Source organism: Panthera onca, chromosome A2 (genome assembly GCF_046562875.1).
Source record: "Panthera onca isolate mPanOnc1 chromosome A2, mPanOnc1 haplotype 2, whole genome shotgun sequence".
Lineage (NCBI taxonomy): Eukaryota > Metazoa > Chordata > Mammalia > Carnivora > Felidae > Panthera > Panthera onca.
The window spans coordinates 94,324,647-94,345,702 of NC_138340.1; the positions used below are offsets into that span (position 1 = coordinate 94,324,647).

Here is a 21,056-nt window from a genome sequence, read left to right on the forward strand (position 1 = left end):
ATCCAAAATCTATAAAGAGCTCACCAAACTCCACCCCCGAAAAACAAATAACCCAGTGAAGAAATGGGCAGAAAACATGAATAGACACTTCTCTAAAGAAGACATCCGGATGGCCAACAGGCACATGAAAAGATGTTCAACGTCACTCCTTATCAGGGAAATACAAATCAAAACCACACTCATATATCACCTCACGCCAGTCAGAGTGGCCAAAATGAACAAATCAGGAGACTATAGATGCTGGAGAGGATGTCATTTTAGTTTTAAAACAGATGGGAAAGAATCTGGTATGTATATAGATTAGGACCCAGGCATCAGTGAAAGAGAGAGAGAAAATGACCAAGGAAAAACATGAAATATACTTTTTCTTTCTTTCTTTCTTTCTTTCTTTCTTTCTTTCTTTCTTTCTTTCTTTCTTTCTTTTCTTTCTTTCTTTCTTTCTGTGAGAGAGTACCCATGCATACACGGTGGGGGTGGGGAGGGGCAGAGGGAGAGAGAATCTTAAGCAGGCTCCATGTCCAGCTTGGAGCTCAACATGGGGGCTCCATCCCCTGACTCTGGGATCATGACCTGAGCTGAAATCAAGAATCAGCATCTTAGGGCACCTGGGTGACTCAGTCAGTTAAGCGGCCAACTCTCTATTTAAGCTCAGGTCAAGATCTCATGGTTGGTGAGTTTAGGCCCCACATCAGGCTCTGTGCTGGCTGTGTGGAGCCTGCTTGGGATTCTCTCTCTCCCTCTCTCTCTGCCCCTTTCCCCAGCTCATGCTGTCTCTGTCTCTCTTAAATTAAATAAATAAGCTTGAAAAAAAAAGTCAGATGCTTAACCAACTGAGCCACCCAGGTGTATTCTTGATGAGGAATATATATTCTGAAGTATATTCTTGATGAGGAAATTTGAAGAACTCTATTTTCTCTGTTGTTTGAACTTTATTACACGTCTTTGATAACGGGTCTCCCTCTTTAATGTTTTAACAATATGTCAATCTGAAATAGTTGCTTTATATATATATTTTAACATTTATTCATTTTTGAGAGAGAGACAGAGAGACAGAGTGAGCAGGGGCGGGAGACGTAGAATCCAAAGCAGGCTCTAGGCTCTGAGCTGTCGGCACAGAGCCCAACGCAAGGCTCAAACTCATGACCCGTGAGATCATGACCTGAGCCAAAGTCAGATGCTTAACCAACTGAGCCACCAAGGCGCTCCTGAAATAGTTGTTTTTATTGCCAGTTTCATCTCATGGAGGACTTAGACCTATAAAAGTATTATTATTGTTAAGTATCTTTTTAGTTTTTGTGTTTTTAAAAAATCTAATTACATCATTGAGCTCTCTGTGTAGCACATGGGTTTCTCTGTTTGGCCCCTTTCTCTTCATTGATACTAGTTGTGATTTTTTAATGACTGTATTTTTGTGAATCTCTCTCTCTCTCTCTCTCTCTCTCTCTCTCTCTCTCTCAGTACTACCTTTCTTTTTGTAATTTAGGGTCATGAAGTTAAGCTAATATTATGGAACACTTGGCTAAGCTTCATCTTGTCACCTATGAAAATAGGGCAAATATTAGAATTGATTTCATACAGCTGTGAAGAATATATATGAATGAATGCATTTGGAGTGTTTAGAACATGGTTTCGAATGTAGTAGATGTGAAATGAATGCTGGCTATGATCTTTTTCTTTGTTTCTTATAACAGTCCTAGAAAAGTTTTGAAAGGAGATTATTTCCCCCTTTTCACAGATACAGAAACTGATAAAGATTGAGTAACTTGCCCACAATCCCATAGCTAAGTGGCAGAGCCAGGACTCAGACCCAGTCAGCCCACCTCTAGAGCTGAGTTCTTAATTTTTATCTCCTTTTATTTTTTTACTTATTTATTTTGAGAAAAAATTAAAATCTGTGCTTACTCTACCCTTTTGTTAATGATCAACCATAGGGTACAGAGTCAATTACTCCTATGATTCTTGTATCTTCCCTCTGTGCCTCTGTTGCCGTTTCTCTTTAGTCATTTGCCATCCACATTCCCCACTGTTCCAGGCAACTCCACAGTGACAGCATAGCTGTTTCCACTCATTTCACGCAGGTGATTTGTGGCTTTCCACATAGAAGGGGCTGCGTGGAATAGAACACTCACTGCTTCCCTTTTCCTTTCTTTGGATACAGTTATTTTGGACAGGATTTTCCATTCCATTGCTGCCTTCTCATTATGGACATCAGCCCAAGATTTGATGATACCTATTTCTCTTACTCCTTTTTTATTCTACTCATGTGGCAAATATAACTCCTGACCTGCCAGCACATTTATAACCCTTGTCTTTCTCATAAAGGAGGAACTAATATTATAGTGATAGATGTACCTTGAATAAACAATTATTTCAAATAGATTTTTGAGCAAATCAGAAATTCAGCACCCTTGAGCCCCCACCCAAAGTATATTCCCAGCACTAGCTGTGAATGCAGTTAAGCATTTAAAATTGAATTAAGAGGGGAAAATTATTCTACCTGTTGTGGCCTTTGAAAGTCTTGCCAGATTTTCTTGTTAATTTTTCTTTGTTCTTTTTAGTCACTTCCTTATGTACTGGTGTCTAAGCAGGTGCATTTATATTGTCTGTATGTAATTTATTCACATAAACTTTCAGATGACTTGATTAAATTATAAATCATTTTTTTAATAGCTTGTGTGACCTGAGCTAATTTACCATTGACCCATCTGTTAGTAAAAGGGCTTGTTTAATTAATAAGCGCTGGAGAAAATAACTGTATTTAAGGTTATTTTATCTAATAAATATAGCTATGTGAATGATGCTGCATCACAAAGGGAATTTTTGAAGCTGACTTGGCCAGATCTCTACATAGGGACAATGTTAGTAGCCACTTGGTAATCAGTCTTCCTAATTATATTTCCCTTTCTACTTTTCAAAAACTTTCCCTTGTGTTACATATACTCATATAACATATGAATATGCACATAGTCATGTAAGTATATATGTAAAAGAAAATGCAGGTAACAGAGATTGTCTTTGAAAGTTGGAGAGAGCAGTGTTGACAGGTTGAATGATGGGCCTAAGTTTATACTCCTGAGTAACAACATTGTTGCCCTAAAAACTTGGGTGTCTCAACTTTTTATCTGTCACTTTCCTATTCCACTTCAAAGTTGGAGTCATTCCATCTATCTGAAATGAGTAAATTTCCCTGTTTTTCCAAATATTCTTTGTAATTCAGTCATACTTTCCCCATAGTCATTCAAAATGAGTGAGTTTTTGTAGTATAATGATTGGATGCTTCTCTGACACATAATTAATCATTCTTGCTCACTTTGCAAAATTCATAATCTGAGTCCAGTTGAATAATTAGTGGTCTGGATTTTAAGATCATAGTAAAAAGAAGAAAATAAAGTATGTGTTTTCTTTAAATATTTGTGTATTTAAAAACCAAGAAATAAGGAACAGTAATCCTATGTGTTATAACCAAAGATGTTTATCTATCATGGACACAGGACATTAGGTTCATAGTGTTTATTTTTTGTAATAAGTTTTATATATTAATACACATATAGATACTATATATCACTACAGATGTACATATACATGTGTATACATGTGTGTATATATAACTACATTCCACTTTTTAACAAGGAAATTGTATAAAATAAGTCTTAGAAAAAAAGAGAATGATAAATAAATACTAAGTGACTATTTTATTTGCAGGTATTTGACATAGAAAGATTTAGATATATATTCAATGTACCCAATTTACAGATATATTACCTTTTTTTACTTATTATAAGATAAAATATTATACTAGCTAAGGTCTTATTTCTTTTCTGGACTAGGATTTGTATATAAGGTGCTATTGTGGAAGAGAATTCCTCAACTGGATGAGATTTCTCATCTGCTACAGTTGGGGAGAGTCATGATGTTTGTATCCATTCCTCATTTTAGGCGAAAACTGAGTCAGTGTCTAATTACTTTCCAGTATATGTTGCTCCTGAAGTCAGAGACTTCATCCTCCAACACTCATTTTGAACTTGAAAATCGTATCGGGAAACTTCCTGTTTATGTCTGAAAAGATTAACACACACAAAGGAGAGACATTTAGGAAAGCTAACTTGTGATTCCTTAGTTATACAGATAATTCTATCAGGGAAAGCTTATGAAATCTGTCCTATCTGTAGCTGTTTACTGGTTTAGCCCTTGTTTGAAGTAGTTGACATCATTCATTCATGCATGCAGTGCTTGTTGAAGTCAGACTCCACAAAAGCCATTTAGTAGGAGGAAAAGCCCTTCAACATGGTTTCTTTTCAAAGTGGCTAAATTATGTTGTCACACTGAACAGAAATTAGATTTCTTACTGGAAGCTAGATTTGGTGGCTGAGACTTAACATTATTGAATAGTCTTTTGGTTAAGACCTTGTCAGTTTTCCTTATTTTGTAGCACTAAGCTTGGCAAAAAGAATCCTCTTTAGGAAAAGGATGCTAATGTCTTGTTTGATGGTGATAAACACACATGTTATTGCTTACAAGCCCTGCAGGCAGCATAGGTGGATTGTGTATTTGGCTTTCTTTGTCTTTACGATAAAGATTTGCCACCAAATATTTTATAGTATGTATACATAGCTACAGTTTAAATCCTAGAATTTTATTAATTTTTTAGTATGTTTTAATTTTAATATATATTTATAAACATTAATTTTGTAGTCTGTTTTAATCTATATGTCATGAAGTACATTTAGTAGACTTATAAGCTTAGTTAAATTGACTTTATTGGTTAGGAATGTATATTTAACTTTTTGGATGAACGTTGTTGATATGCTAGCTTTTACTTCATTGAAAGCTCTACTCTAGGGGCGCCTGGGTGGCGCAGTCGGTTAAGCGTCCGACTTCAGCCAGGTCACGATCTCACGGTCCGTGGGTTCGAGCCCCGCGTCGGGCTCTGGGCTGATGGCTCGGAGCCTGGAGCCTGTTTCCGATTCTGTGTCTCCCTCTCTCTCTGTCCCTCCCCCGTTCATGCTCTGTCTCTCTCTGTCCCACAAATAAATAAAAAAAAAAAAAAAAAAAAAAAAAAAACGTTGAAAGCTCTACTCTAAAAAAAAGTGTAGCAGGCAATAAAAATGTTGATGTCCTGCAAGATCAAATATCTAATTACTGGATCAGTCCTGTAGTGGACATGGCATCCACCTTGGGTCTGCTCTTTATGTTCTACTGATTTCCTAGTTTTTGCTCTCTGTACTTTAAGTGTGTCTCTCCACCTCCTTCTGCATCTTTGTTTATAGATCCCTCTGTGTAAGTAGCTTACCTCCCCTTTTCACCTGTCCACAGCCTATCCTATGTTGAAGGTCCAACTCAAGTCCCACTATACTGTGAGACTTTCCTGGCTTCTGAAAAGACACTGTCTTTGATTAAACTTAAGCTATGCTCCTCTAAGCCCTCTTCTTGACTAGACCATGGCTTTGCCACAGTCTTCCTCAACCCCTTGCACAAAGCCTCTCCAGGTCTTCTCCGCCTAGTCTTAGCAAGAATCCTGCCAAGTCCCTTTAGATAAAATCTCCCCACCCTTTCTATCTGGTTGCTCTGGCCTTCCCTTAGCAAAAATCCTGTTAGATCCGTTTAGGAAGAATTCCACCTGTCCTTGATGTTACCTTAGTAATTTTCCATCCACCCATAAATGGATCTCTACCTGCTCATTTGTTATAAATCCCCTCTTGTTCTTGTATTCAGATTTCAGCCCTATCTCTGTCTTTGCTATTACAATAGTCTTGAATAAACCTTACCACTTAAACCAATGTCAGAATAATTTTTTCTTTTCTTTTTTTCATGGCTCAGTTACTGCCTTGATTTCTATGTCCTTTACTTCCTCATAAGTATGTAACTTATATTCATATGTATATCATGTACTCTTATACATATATATCTTATTCTTCAGCACCTGTCACAGTGCTATTAATACATGCTCAACTAATAAACATTAACTATGTAATGATTGGGGAAAGTGTTTAAGGATGCTGTGATCACACTCTTTAAGTGTTGAGAAGAGATTTGGACAGATGGCACTTAGGAGTAGAGATTTGTAGTCAGGGCAGAGGAAGTTCCTTCTTCAACTACACATTTGATTACCATGGATCTTAATTCTTCCAAACCTAAGGTCATGGGTCTGGGTTCATAGAGTAAAATCTTCTAGTGTATCTATCCTGGAGATGATTTGATTGCTTGCTTTCAGTCACTGGATGTGGAGGACTCCCATTACACTAAATTCCAGCCAGGACAACTCGAGGAACTGTGCCCCAAAGGTTCTGCCCCCATGTGGCCATCAGGCCTATACTTGCTTCCTCGGTCAGGTCTCTATTGCTTGACCAGTAGGGTTGCTTTCACCAATAAATCACAATGAAAGTGGTGGAAATTTATGAAAGAAAGAAGTACTGGGGCCATTTTCCTTAAAAGGGAAGTGTGAGCTTGTTTGAACTTGAGGCTTCCTGGACTTTTGTTTCATCTCATCCAGTAAAAGGATATATTATTAAACCACAACAAAAAAGAAAATGACCAAATATGCAAGTGGGATGCCATTAAAAAAAAATCTACACACAGGAAAAAAAAGTCTAGAAGATACATGCACATGTTGACAAATTTACCTCTGAGTAATGGGATTATCACTGATATAAAGCGTTTTCTGTATTTGCCAACCATTCTGCCCTAAACGTGTTACTTTTACAATTAAGATAAGACTAATTAATGCCATTTTAACATATATTGATCTATTTTGAGGTTTGTAAAATATTATTAGAAGACACAAAGAATGGTGACATTGCTTTGACAATAAATAATTAGATCAGAAGTATCTGAAAAAAAGTATACTGATGTAAGCAGAGCATCTTTGTAGAATGAAGGAGGAATATGAGGGTGTACGTACCTTTCTTCTGTGGTTCACACTATAATTATTGCTCCCCCCATAGGGAATGTATAAGTATGGGTTCTGAAGTCCAGCCTTCTGAAAATTCTGATGCTGCCTTTTCTGGTTGTGTGATTTGGAACTGTGCCTCAGTTTCTTTATAAAGTGGAAATAACAGTAGTATCTATCATGCAAATTTGTTATAGGGATTAAATGAGACAGTGAAAATAAAGTCCTTGGCCTAGGGCCTGTCACACTATAGGTACTTTAACAATAGTGATGTTCAATACAAGTGCTGTTTTTGGCTTAAAGACAACTATTTTGATTTTAAGCTTACTGGCTGTGTATAAAACCATTTGATTCCAAATCAGGCTAATTTGTACTCTGGCTCTATTGCTAGGTTTTGGAAGTAAGACTAGTATAGATCTTATTATATCAATTATACATAATATTTATAAATGTCTTTCTTTAATCAGCTCTTTCGTAATATATGAATTAACATAAACTCTGATCCTCAACATGTGTAGGTAGATTGTTTTCAACTCTATGTTTAATTGAATCATTTTTTTTACTTTGGCACCCTGCTTGCCTGTAAAGCAGTCCATTTTAATGTCACTTTTATTTTTAGAATAATCATTTAGATGCAGTAATTCATGATGCCTAAGCATTGTTCTCCACTTTCTCCAGTCCTTTTTGTCATAAAAGACTTCATTCAAACTAGACACATTTGACTTTGCTTGATATTGTTTTAAAATTTCATTTTAAAGGTATTTAATAGTGACATATTTTCTATAATTATGACAGTAATACATTTTAATGGAGAAAATAAAAATCACTTATAATCCTTGACTTGATATAAGTCTTAATCCTTTAACCAAGTTATCTTAATAATTATCTTTGTTGGTTCTCCATGGGCCTTTGCAGCCAAACCAAAAAAAGAAAATACTAGCTTGCTATGCTGGTTGTAACATAAACTGGATGTGTGTGTGTGTGTGTGTGTGTGTGTGTGTGTGTGTGTGTCTTTATTAGAATGGGTAGAAATAGACTGAACTCTGAATACCCCTGCCTTAATGGCTCTCCAGGGCTGTTTTAATTGTTTTATCCTGCTGTTCCAAACGTCACTTAATTTTGTATGGCTATGTTTGAATGGAAAACGCAAGATCTCTGTGGTTGACACTACTTGGCAATGAGTATTTGGGGATTCCGTAAAGACTTGTGGTAAATCAGTGATTGCTTTTTGGTGGATCTCATTTAACTTTTTTGGAGATGCTTTTTTTCCTGAGAGTGGAAGCTTGACTTCTCTCTTATGCTGCTGAACATGTGTGCCTCAACTGGAGAATGGTGAGCACTTCTGACTCCATTAGAGAAATGGGAACATTATGGTTTAAACGTATCTTTGAACCGGGAAGCTTGAAGTGGTCTAAGGTTGAGCATCAGACTTCATCTTCTTCTTTAATCCCAGCTCATGTTAATGGCTCACTCTGATGGTGGTGCTGTAGTTAGACTTTTTAAAAAGAAAGTTATGAATGAGTGGAATCAATGTTTTATATTTAGATATAGTATGATATATAGTATATAAGCATAAGCTATAAAATAATGTAATACAAGATAGGGAAAGATGATATTATCATCAAAAAATATATCCATTTCTTTTCTGATTTTTGAAGCCTTTTCCATCGGAAAAAGCTTCTGAAGATAAAAATCTATTTGAAGTGGCAGCTTGACCTCAGAAGGAGAAAATTTGAGTTTTCTAGAAATGTAAAACGTAGCCTTTTCAAAGACGGCACTAATATGTTTCCCCAGATAAGTGTGCTTGAAAGCAGGACTAGGGAAAAACAGGGAAAAAGCCAACTTCTTCTTTTTTTCTTTACCTTCACACCATCCCTTCATCCTTAGGTTTCAGTGTGTATGAGCACACAGGGGTGTTGCATGTTTAGGGAGATAAATTGGTGGGTGTTATGGAGAAAAATTTGTAGGACTAATTAACACAGTAAGTTTCAAATCTCACTATATGTGAAAAATCAATTTCTGAAAACTTGTAATGAACTACATTTTTTACTTCTGTTCTTATGAAACTCTGCCATCTCACCAAATAAACATGCCCCTCTCTAGTAATGTCAGCAGTATGTGTAATCAACTACCTTTACATCTGTGGGTGTCCTGGTCATCTTTTCCAAACTTTGCCCCCCCCCCCTTTTTATGATATGTCGACAGTTCTTCCACTCCTTGTCTTTAATTCCTTTACATTACTTTTATTTTATTTGTTTCATTTTTTTAAGCAACTTAAGTTAACCTTTGCTCGCCTTGCATTTCATTTGCTTGATACTGTCTTATTTCTTCTCTGGTAGGCAGTCTCCTCAAAGGCTGCATGCATGTGACCTTCTTGCTCTCTCCAAAATGTTTCTTTGCTTTTGGAGGTATTCCAGAAGAATATGGAGAAGGGTACAGTCCATTGCCCTAGGACTCTGAAAGGTGAAAACATCAAAAGGGATCATGAGAGTCTCTCAAAACAGAACCAACACACACCAGATCAACACAATACAGGGTGTAGCTCAGTGAAGGAAGGAGAGGAAGCATCAGAAACCCAGGAAGGGGGTAAGATCTGAAACTGACACACAGACGACACCAGTGGGGTGAACAGTGGTAGAGAACAGCACAGTTACTCACCAGCTGTTTTGCGAACGTCACTGCTACCAAGTGAATTAGCTCTCAGCACCAAGATGTAGAACAGATACAGGAGTGAATTAAATTATCAAGTGTCTTGGGAAGTTTGATAGTACTATGGTTCTCAGAGGAGTTTTGATTTAAGACTTGATATGATTGTTGCACTGAATTTGGAAGAAATAGGGCGTTGAGACTGTCTCATCACTGTCTGTCATCCTTGAGGAGCTATGAAAAACTGGAGAGGCATTACCATCCTGGAGACGTCCACATATTCGCAGGAGACAATGGATTCTGTGAACCAGATCCAGGGGAAATGGTGTGACCTTCTCCCCACATCCCCTTCTCATTCCCCCTTCTCCAATGTGATATTTTAGGACAGAATATCACATGGATGGTTTCTGAGTAGTCAGAAAACAGAATAGTGATTTTAGAGTTCATAAAAATCGTATTATCTCTAAATAACTAATTCCTTTTTCCGATCAGATTGTTAAGCTGGTGGAGCGAAACACTATAGATTATTGTATATTTGTTTGTTTTTCAAATGTGGGTAAATGTGGCTGTTTATGTTCTGACAGATAAAAGTGTGATAGGCACTTGAGGGCTGTGCTATTGCTGGTGGTGGATTTAAAACAGGCTGGTTAAGGATACCTAACAGTAGTAGGGTTTCTAGTACCTCTTTTCCATGATAAGAGGTTGACTCATTTGTTCACTACTGAGCCCTAATTGTGTGCCAGATGCACATTTTTTTAGCACAGTCCAGTGTTAGAAGTAGTTGGTCAGTGCAGTGGTCTGGGACAGACGGAAAGGAAGGACTAGATGCATTGGAGAGACTGGAAGTGAAAAGAAGAGGGAGGAGAGAGAGAAAGAAAGAGGAAGAAAGAGAAGACAATTAATGAAGCTGGGTCCCCAGAAAGGTGGATGGGGTGAGGGTCAAGAGTGTGGTGTCCAAGGGCACTGCCTTGGGCCTCATCCTGTTCAGTGTTTTCATTCCTACCTCAGATTAGGACACAGAGAAGGCTGGACAGCTAGGGCCCATCAAAATCAGGATTGGAATTTAGAACATACATGAGAGGCATGAGCAGTTGGTTGCTGCTGACAAGTTGGAATTTTATTAGGGATAAATCAAGCTCATGAAATCATGTTTAAAAAGTGAATTATGAGGCATAGGGCAAGTTAGAAATGGTGTGATTGTAGGGTGCATGAAAACTCAGAGGTTTTAGTTGTTGGCAAGAATAAGAGTTTACAGATTTTTGTGGCTCCCGTAGTTTAAAACATGCTTAGGCCAAAGTAGCACAAGTACGTTCAGTTTATGGAACGGGGCAGGGTCCTACCCCAGTCCACTCAACACTTACCAGACCACATCTCGTAGCGTGTACGTCCTGGCAATCACATTTCAAAAGGGGCTAATCAGCAGAGACCTCTCACAAGCTTGCAACCAAGACTGTGAGGGCTATTCAACTATTTCAAATAGCTGAGTATTTTTTAATGCTTATAGTGAAAAAAGAGACTTCAGTGTGTTTGAGAACAGACAAAGGAAGAGAGGCAATGAGAAGTTGATGTAGGAACTTGAAGGTTTAACAGAGTGTTTCTCAACACCCAAGGGTGTTTTTAAAAATACAGATGCCAGGACCCCACCCCACCCCCAAATAAATCAGGGGTGGGGCCAGGCATGGATATGTTTATAAGCTGCCCAGTTGATTCTAGAATGTAGCCAGCATTGAGAACTTGCGCCTTAATTTCCACACAGCTGCAGAGGCTGGCCCAGGCCCTCTCCATGCTTTGCCTAAGGCTGAGGGGCAGCTGTGCCGAGGGGCAGCCAAAGCAGCAGCCCCCATTCCACCTGCTTCCTAGGGACTGTCAGGATGGAGTCTCCTCTGCTTGCATCACTGCTCACCATGGGCACTACCCAAGGTATAAACTCCCTGATCATCTGCTATCTCTCTGACCTTACCCCCTTTATTTCTCAGTATATCTTTTACACTGTCCCTTTCCCCTGTCCTTCGGGATCCTCCTCTGTCTTCTAGATCTAGAGCATCATCCTCTGATCAACAAACATATCCTTTACCTCTTTCTGAAGTTTCCTTAACTTCTGCCTCAACAGAAAACTGGCTGTCTCTTGAGGTTATTACTTCCCTTGAAGTCCTCCAAATGATTCACAAATATTTATGTCTAGTCTCGACTTGTGTGCTGAGATCCAGGTCCACAAATACCAGTACTTACTATGTGTCTCCACTGGGGGCGCTCCCAGACTCCTTGGTACTCTGTTTACAATCTCCTCTTCTTTCGTTTCCGTCAATTCTAAATGGTACCTGTGTCCACCCCAGACACTGAAGTCAGAACATTTGGAATCCTCCTTTGCACCATTCCCTATGCCCAATGCCATTTATCCTCACAGGTTGTTATTTCTCTCTTCAGAGTATCATTTTCCTTTTCTAATTCCTCTTATCAATACACTGGTTTTTTGCGGCCACCATCTTTCCCTGAGACCACTGCAACAGCTCCTGACCTCCCTCCCTTGCTCCCACTGTTGTGTTCCTTCAGGCCATTCTCTACACCATAGTGAGTGAGCTGCAGATACTTTGTTTGTGTTTGTTCATTCACTTATAATTTAATTATAACATTTCCTTTCTTTAGATTCCCCCAGTGTTTTGGGGTGTTTTGTTTGTTTTATTTTCTTTTCTTTTATGTTTGTTTGTTTGTTTATTTATTTATTTATTTATTTAGAGTGAGAGCAAGTGAGGGGCAGAGAGAAAGAGAGAGAGAGAGAGAGAGAGAGAGAGAGAGAGAGAGAGAGAGAGAGAATCCCAAGCAGGCTCTGTACTGTCAGCACAGAGCCTGATGCGGGGCTTGATCTCACAAACCACAAGATCATTACCTGAGCAGAAATTGAGTAAGACGCTTAACCAACTGAACCACTGAGGCACCTCTCTTTTTTGTTTCTGTTTTTTAAATCAATCTTTTCTGTGGCTCTTAAGGACCTCCATAATCTTGCGCTTCCTCTTTCCAAGTGCCTCCTTAACCAGCTCCTGTCACTCTTTCCTTCTTATGTTTTTGTTTAACACTCCCTGTTCTCTGCCTCTGAGCTTTTGTACAGTCGTTCCATCTCTTTTAGTCTTTTGGTTCCTCTCTTATGGTTTTTACCCTTCGGATTTATTTGTTGAAGAGACAGGTTCATTTTTGCTTTATTCTTTTCCCTTTATCCTATATTCTAAATTTTTCTGTTGTGTCCCAATGGTATCATTTAACTTGTTACATTATCTCCTTAAAATAAGTAGGTTAGATTGAGATTCGGTCACATTCAGGGGGGATCTGTTCCATGGCGGGAATGAGTGTTTCCATCAGGAGGTGTATGATATCTGGTAGCCTCTTTTTATGTTTTTAGCAACCATTAATAGTCCATTAAATAAGTATGGTTAAGAATGGTGTTATTTAAGGGGATCCTGGGTGGCTCAGTCGGTTAAAAGTGTCTGATTCTTGATTTTGGTTCAGGTCATGATCTCACAGTTCATGGGTTCAAGCCCTGCATCAGGCTCTGCACTGACAGTGTGAAGCCTGCTTGGGTTTCTCTCTCTTCCTCTCTGCTTCTCCCCGCTGCTCTCTCAAAATAAATAAACTTAAAAAAAAGAATTGTGTTAAATTCTATCATTCTTCATTTGTTATATGCAGTGCATCTATAAACAGAAACTTCCACATATCAACTACCTGATTAGATTGAAGGACACCATATATGAAAAGGGAAGGCAAATGCTTGATATGTTTTCTTCAACAGTTTTGAAACTATGATATGGTTGTGTAGTGCCCTCCAAATAAGACTCCTATGGTTATTTTTTTTGTCTCATTATTAACTTACTTATTTAAACATATTTCATAACATTCAGTCACAGATAATAGTTGATTAAATTGTTCCATCTTCGATGGGTGAGACCTTCCTCTTTCTCTTTGACACTTAATGTCTGTCTCCTTGGTAAGACCTAAGTGCAGGGATCATGTCTGTGTTGTTCATCCTTTATCCTAAGCACAGAATCATTGTTGAGTTAGGGGCAGGATATTAAAACTTATTTAAGTTTTAATTAATTACATCAATTAATTAATTTTATGGAAGAACATTTAGTTTAGTTTTTGAGGATTCAGAACTTGAATCAGAGAGAGAAAGTTACAGGAAGCAAATTTTGGCTGAACGTAAGAACTAAAAAATTTGGGGTGTTTTAGGGGAGGTGTGTTCCATCAAGTCTTTTGAGGAGCTTCTTTGTCCTAGGGAGTGAGGACAAGGAGAGACAGTCAGATCAGGGAAGATCTTTTTGCTTGGGAGCCTGAATGATCATTCAGGTCACTTCTGCTTGCAAGGTAATGACTCTCAAATCCTTTGTTGACAGATTTTATTTTTGGAAAGGTGCAGAGTTGGCTGGCTTAAAATTGTTGAAATGTAATTATTCTGTTTTCTCCCGTGAACAATATATGTCACTCTAAATTTGATTCAAAGTATCATGAGTTCGTATATTTGATGAAACATTGCTAATGATGAATTATGCTTTAGTAGCAATCATTCTTTTATAAAAGGTTATAATTATTGCTTGAACAGACCCTTTTCTTATTGCATTAAGTCCTCAGACGTTTTGCATCGTTGGTCTCATTCTAATAAATAGCCATTATACTATACTCTTTTTCATCTTTGAATTTTATTAGAAAAAGAAATTAATTTTATTTATTTATTTATTAAAAAATTTTAATGTTTATTTCTGAGACAGAGAGAGACAGAGCACGAGTGGGGCAGGGGCAGAGAGAGAATGGGAGACACAGAATCAGAAGCAGGCTCCAGGCTCTGAGCTGTCAGCACAGAGCCGACGTCGGGCTCAAACTCACAAACCATGAGATCATGACCTGAGCCAAAGTCAGTAGCTCAACTGACTGAGCCACCCAGGCGCCCCAAGAAAAAGAAATTAATTTAATAGAAATAGCATTAGTCTTCCTCTTCTCTGTCTATTATTTTTATGAAGATTAGGATGAAGTGTAATTTCTGGCAACTTACCTTGAAATTCTAATTTATTTTTCCATAACAAAACATAGTAAATAGCACTTTTAGGATATTGCAGAATTGTAAAGATTTAATACTATTGAGATGATTTCTCATTTGCCCCTGAATAAAAATTGAATTTAGGTGGAGATAGCAAGAGAAGTATTTAGTTAAATTGTAAATTTTTGAAGTATAAATGTAGTACAATATAGTCAGCACTTTAATCAGTGTCTTAAGAGGGAATTAATAAAAGAAGCCCTATTAATAGTATCTTTAAAATGTTTTTAATGACTTTGCTGAAAATTTATAAATTCAGCCCAATATATTGTCCTTGATACACTCTAGCTTGCCACTGTCACTTCCCGAGTAGTATCCACATTGCCTTCTGTTGCTTCTAGATGAATACAGTAAGGAAGCAAACATTGTATCTGTCTGTACTTGGTATTATTTCCTCGCAGTTTCTCTTGAGACAAAGTCATAATAGAAGAGAGGCAGAATATATTAAATTTTCCAGAGTACATTAAATTTCTTTTAGGTATATTGCCTTAATTTCCTTTGTATCATCTAGACATAATTTCTTAAGGTGCTAGCACATGGACACTCTTTTCAAAGATGACCTATGTTAAACAACAGCGGTGAGAGTGGACATCCCTGTCATGATCCTGATCTCAGGGAAAAAGCTCTCAGTTTTTCCCCATTGAGGATGATGTTAGCTGTGGGCTTTTCATAAATGGCTTTTATGATCTTTAAGTATGTTCCTTCTATCCCAACTTTCTGGAGGGTTTTTATTAAGAAAGGATGCTGAATTTTGTCAAAGGCCTTTTCTGCATCGATTGACAGGATCATATGGTTCTTATCTTTTCTTTTATTAACGTGATGTATCACATTGATAGATTTGCGAATGTTGAACCAGCCCTGCGTCGCTCCTCATCAGGGAAATACAAATCAAAACCACACTCAGATATCACCTCACGCCAGTCAGAGTGGCCAAAATGAACAAATCAGGAGACTATAGATGCTGGAGAGGATGTGGAGAAACGGGAACCCTCTTGCACTGTTGGTGGGAATGCAAACTGGTACAGCCACTCTGGAAAACAGTGTGGAGGTTCCTCAAAAAATTAAAAATAGACCTACCCTATGACCCAGCAATAGCACTGCTAGGAATTTACCCAAGGGATACAGGAGTACTGATGCATAGGGGCACTTGTACCCCAATGTTTGTAGCAGCACTCTCAACAATAGCCAAACTATGGAAAGAGCCTAAATGTCCATCAGCAGATGAATGGATAAAAAAATTGTGGTTTATATACACAATGGAGTACTACGTGGCAATGAGAAAGAATGAAATATGGCCCTTTGTAGCAACATGGATGGAACTGGAGAGTGTGATGCTAAGTGAAATAAGCCATACAGAGAAAGACAGATACCACATGTTTTCACTCTCATGTGGATCCTGAGAAACTTAACAGAAATCCATGGGGGAGGGGAAGGAAAAAAAAAAAAGAGGTTAGAGTGGGAGAGAGCCAAAGCATAAGAGACTGTTAAAAACTGAGAACAAACTGAGGGTTGATGGGGGGTGGGAGGGAGGGGAGGGTGGATGATGGGTATTGAGGAGGGCACCTTTTGGGATGAGCACTGGGTGTTGTATGGAAACCAATTTGACAATAAACTTCATATATTGAAAAAAAAAAGATGACCTAGATAATACTTGTAATTTTGTTTTACTATACTAAATTATCCTATGAATATGAGGTAACTAATGGAATAGAAAACCTTAGGGCTTCCCTTCGAGAATTTTCGCTTGTAAGGTAGTTCTTTTTGTGCATCATCATTTCAACCTGGAAATTTTACCCTAAGTGGGGCATTTTCCTGTATAGGTTTCACCAATGTTAAATGAACAAATGAACAAATGCACGAAGAAATGAATAGGCTGTGCTCCTTCTTCAAAATTCTTAGGTCTTGTTTTATTCTCACAAGAGAATTTTGTTTTTTACAACCTTAGGGCATACAGAACTGTGGACAGTTTCTGAAGTCCATAGAGATTTGGATTTGTGGTTAGATACAGTTTGAAAGCTGGATCCACTTCAACATGGCTCTGTCAGGACACCCAGTATTCTCTGTCTCTGTGTGTGGATGGCTCTGTGCTTGGGAATTTCCCTGGCTTTTCCTCATCCTGCACTCGACGGTTCTTCCCATGTGACAGGCAGACTAAAGCAGTGAGTCACTCATCCTTGGGCCTGAAGTCAGCCTCACAACGAGGCTAAGCAGTTGTTGGAAATATTAGAGAATTGTAAGGAATCTCTGAAAGTAAAGTAGCTCCTTAAATAGCTCAGGATAACTAGATGAAACCTGGTAGTATCTCCAATAGAATGTAGTATTAGTAACACAATTTAAGGTATTTTTTTTACCATGTTATTCACCTGAATTAACGCCTCCACTGCCAATCAAGCCTTGATTGCCTTCTATTCATTAGCTTTTGATTTAATTAATGAGACTTATTAAAGAGGAATCTTCAGTGTTTTCCTGTAAACAGCCTTAATTTTTTGATTCATTTAGAGTTGTAATTATTCTATAGAACTGAAATCAATGTTTGAAGAATATGTTTTGAATCTTTAATAAAATAGTTTAAACTACACAAGGTAGTTACTAGATACAAACGTGTTCTTTTCTACATTATTATTCGATGTTATTTTCATAGAATAACAAGTATCTTCTTTTGATATCTTTAAAAAATGACGTTTTGTTAGAGTTAGTAACTTGGAATTTCAAGTATTTTAGTCTATATGCTAAAGGTTAAAAAAATGCATCAAAGTTAAACATTAGAAAGTTAGTAATGTTATTTTTTTCCCCCAAAGGTGGAGCCAGGGACTTAATGTTTTTACTAGGCTTTAGAACTGAGGGATTCAGTAGTTGGTGAATGTCCAGACAGGTAGAGAAAAACTGATTAAGAACAGAGAAGTCACAGTGACGCTAAGGTTAAAGAGCAATTTGATAATCAATGTGATTCCTAATGGGAGACCACTAAAGCAGCTGAAGAAAAGGGAGATACTTGGTGAGTAGTCCAGGCTCAGATTATTTAAGGGTAGTGGGGTTTTGAAACACGGCTGTTGGGTGCAAAGGGATTAACTACCAAAGCACTCTATAAACTAAAACTTTGGGGAAATGAAAACTTATCATATCCACATGCATCAAAATCAAAGAGACTACACATTTAATTTGAAAAAAAGAAAATAAATACTTAAACCAGACATGAAAGAAGATACTGAAAACTTTATTGAATTTTGGGATTTCTGAAACTTTTGAAAACAATAATTATTATACTTTATTCTTGAGTTACCTTTCAGGTATAAGAAAGGAATTATCAGTATATTGACATTAGTAATATTCATTCATTCAATAAAAGTTTTTGAGAGTGTACTCTGTACCAAGCAGTTTTAGACACTGGATACATAACACTTAATGAAACAGAAAAATGTTACTTCATGCCTGGAGTTAATAGTCTACTATAAAATTTCAGGAAATTTTTAGTGTTATGTGATGTAATACATAAAACTCAGTGTTTTTAACTGTTATGATTATCATAAGAAATTAATGCATGGATTTTCAATTCATAGAGAATTATGCTTTAGAATCTGAATTCCATCAACCTGGATCTTGTATTTTTATGCAGTTATTATAGTAATAGGTTCAAAATCTTTTTCACCACAAAAATAATGCACATTAGTCTATGAAATTATTTAAAGGTGTTCTGTCTCTAGTTGCGTTTAAAGAATAAGTATTGGTTCAGTTGAAGGTTTATCTCCTTTCAGTGTATTATAGGGAAATGAATTATCGTTTCATGATCTGAGAGTGTTTTAAGTATATAATCTTTAAAAACATGAATTCCCTGTATTCTAGAATTCAGTTCATGGTGCATATAAGTTAACGATCTCAGGGGAAATAGAAAAGCTTTGTGGGAAGAAGGTTGTGTGTGTTTTTTTATGGGTGAGGGGAAAATATCTGTAAATGAGGGGAAAGTTCCAAGCAGTTCCCAGAATCAGTTACTGCCTCCCCTGGGGAGCCAGTGATGAGCTCAACTGGGCTGAGAAAAATCTGTGCAGATGTCAGCACTGACTGCATCCCAGCCTCCAGCCCCGCCAAAGCACCCCCCACCCCCCGCCCTTAGTCATAAAGGACAAAGTGAGAGCTCAAGGTCCAGTCTCCAGTTGAACTCCATGTGCGTAGCAATTTTTGGCCTGCACCTGGGTACCTGGAGCCCAGTCGGGATTGGAGAAATGAAGGTAATGTACAAAGAGAGAAGAGATGCAGAGCAGAAAAGCAGTTGGCCTGTCATCCTAGATGAAAGACGAGAGAAAACAAACACAACTCTTAACCTTGAGAAGATGGCACACTGTGGAACTTTATAATCAGATCTCCTTATCCCATGACTGTAGCCAATAATGTATTCCAATAATCAGTGCGACAAGGAATGCCGCTAAGGTGGCTGGGCTGTGATGATTCCTTGGACTTTTCAAGTTGTGTCTGTAGCAGTTTTTTTTTTTTTTTTTTTTTTTTTTTTTTTAGCAAAAAAAGACCAATTGGATACAGTTCTTAAAAAGGAGACATTCACATTCCTTATTTTAGACTTAGGCACTGGATTCTCTGGACCACATGAGTTCTTGTTTGCTGGTTTCATAGGCTCTGAAGACTTTTTGTTGCAGTTTAAATTGCAATGAGAAACCATTTTTATCTATCAGATTGACAGAGTCAGTGGTTGGTAGCATAGTACAAGTGAAGGGGTAACAGGCGTGCCTATCATTTGCCATTGGAAGTGTCAGTTGATAGAGCCTCCACATAGGATAATTTCCCAATATTCATCAGAATTAGAATTTAGATATGCACCTACATTTTGATCTTGCAGTTCCACTTTTAGGAATTTATCTTACAGATATATTTTTACATGGGTGAAATTACATGTCCAAGAATATTTATTGCCATCATTGTTTTAGTAGCAAAAATTGGGAATATGCTAAATGACCATCTGTGGAAGACTGGGATAAATAAAGTGTACTATATTTATACAAAGGAGTACTCTGTGGTCTTTCAAAAGCGGGAGAAGATTTTCTCTATGAATTTATAAGGAAGTCCCCAAATTTATTAAAAACAACGTACACTATATTCTGTATGGCATTCTGCCGTGTGTGTGTGTGTGTGTGTGTGTGTGTGTGTGTCTGTCTGTGTGTGTGTCTGTGTGTCTGTGTGTATAAATGAACAACGGTAACTGGTGACCTCAGATGCTGGGAGCTGGATGACTGAAGGAGTATGTAGCAGGGAGATTTACCTTTCATCAAATGCCTTCTTGGATCTTTTACACTTTAAATGTGTGTTTGTTTTCCCTATTCTTATTAACCACGTATGCTGCTAGGTCTAATAAAGTAGAAAGTAGAACATTCAACTAGAAGACCAGTATAGATAGTCATGGTTTTGTTAACAGAATTTACTAGATAAAAAAGTTATCTGCCTAGCGCACTCTTACTTTTAATTAGAGTCGCTACATATTTAGAATGCGTCTGGAAGAACCATCTGCTTTGAATAAGTCTTGTGTAATCTTATAATAGTAAAATATTCATAACTTTTATTTTGATGATATACTGTATGTATCACAAGACACAATCAGACCAAATATAATTTTAGGAGGCTCTAGTAAAAAATGAGAAAGGGAGGAATGGGTAATATGGAGAGAGAGAAAGAACAGGGAAAAGGGAAGAGGGAAATGAGGAGAGAAGGCTAAGTGTGGAGTTTCAGACCTTGGGATTGAATGACCTCAGTTTAAGACTGAAGATGAAGACATTTCAGCCTAGGAAACAAAGGAGCAATTGGAAAAACTACAGGAGAGAGTTATTTTGACTCCTTGATTTCTAATTAATCTGAGAATAATTGATCAAGTGTGATGATTTTGATAAGCACTAGTTTCATTCTGGAGGAAACATAAAGTGAATTACAGAAAACCGGTTAAATCTTGGACGAGGCAAGTGAATATTTTAAATGTGAATATTTAAAATGTGAATATTTATGATGATGATATAAAATTCCCAGCCTTACTGAAATTAACCTTGTTGTGGTGGAATAATTGAGTCATTGACATTTTCAGTGCAAAAATGCATAAAATATAAATTGTAAGGAAATTAGAGCCATAACGGGAACATATTTTCACGGATTCGCTTCTCATCTTTTCTTTTGTTTCTGCCAGAGTAAATGGGAAGTTGGTAGCCCTGAAGGTGATCAGGCTGCAAGAAGAAGAAGGTACACCTTTTACAGCTATCAGGGAAGGTAGGCATTTTCTCTTTATCTTTGCTTTTGTGTTTGCTCGATGCTTATGGCTGTTTAAATATTACTCGCTTCTGGATATGCTGAGTTTGTAAATTATATGGTTAGATATACATTGGAATGTATAAACTGAAATTTAAAAATCAGTACCTCCTGCAATCGGATCAAGTCATGTTCAATAAAATAAGACAATCCTCC

General features: G+C 37.5%; 1 protein-coding gene across 6 annotated transcripts in view; it reads left to right on the forward strand.

Annotated features, from left to right (window-relative positions):
* The window catches only part of CDK14 (cyclin dependent kinase 14), a 614,333-nt gene that overhangs the window by 188,360 nt on the left and 404,917 nt on the right, over positions 1-21,056 (forward strand). For all 6 annotated transcript variants that reach the window (XM_060633845.3, XM_060633844.3, XM_060633843.3 and 3 more), the window contains one exon: positions 20,782-20,861. In XM_060633845.3, the coding sequence (XP_060489828.1) occupies positions 20,782-20,861 (80 nt within the window). The remainder of the gene's footprint in view (positions 1-20,781; positions 20,862-21,056) is intronic.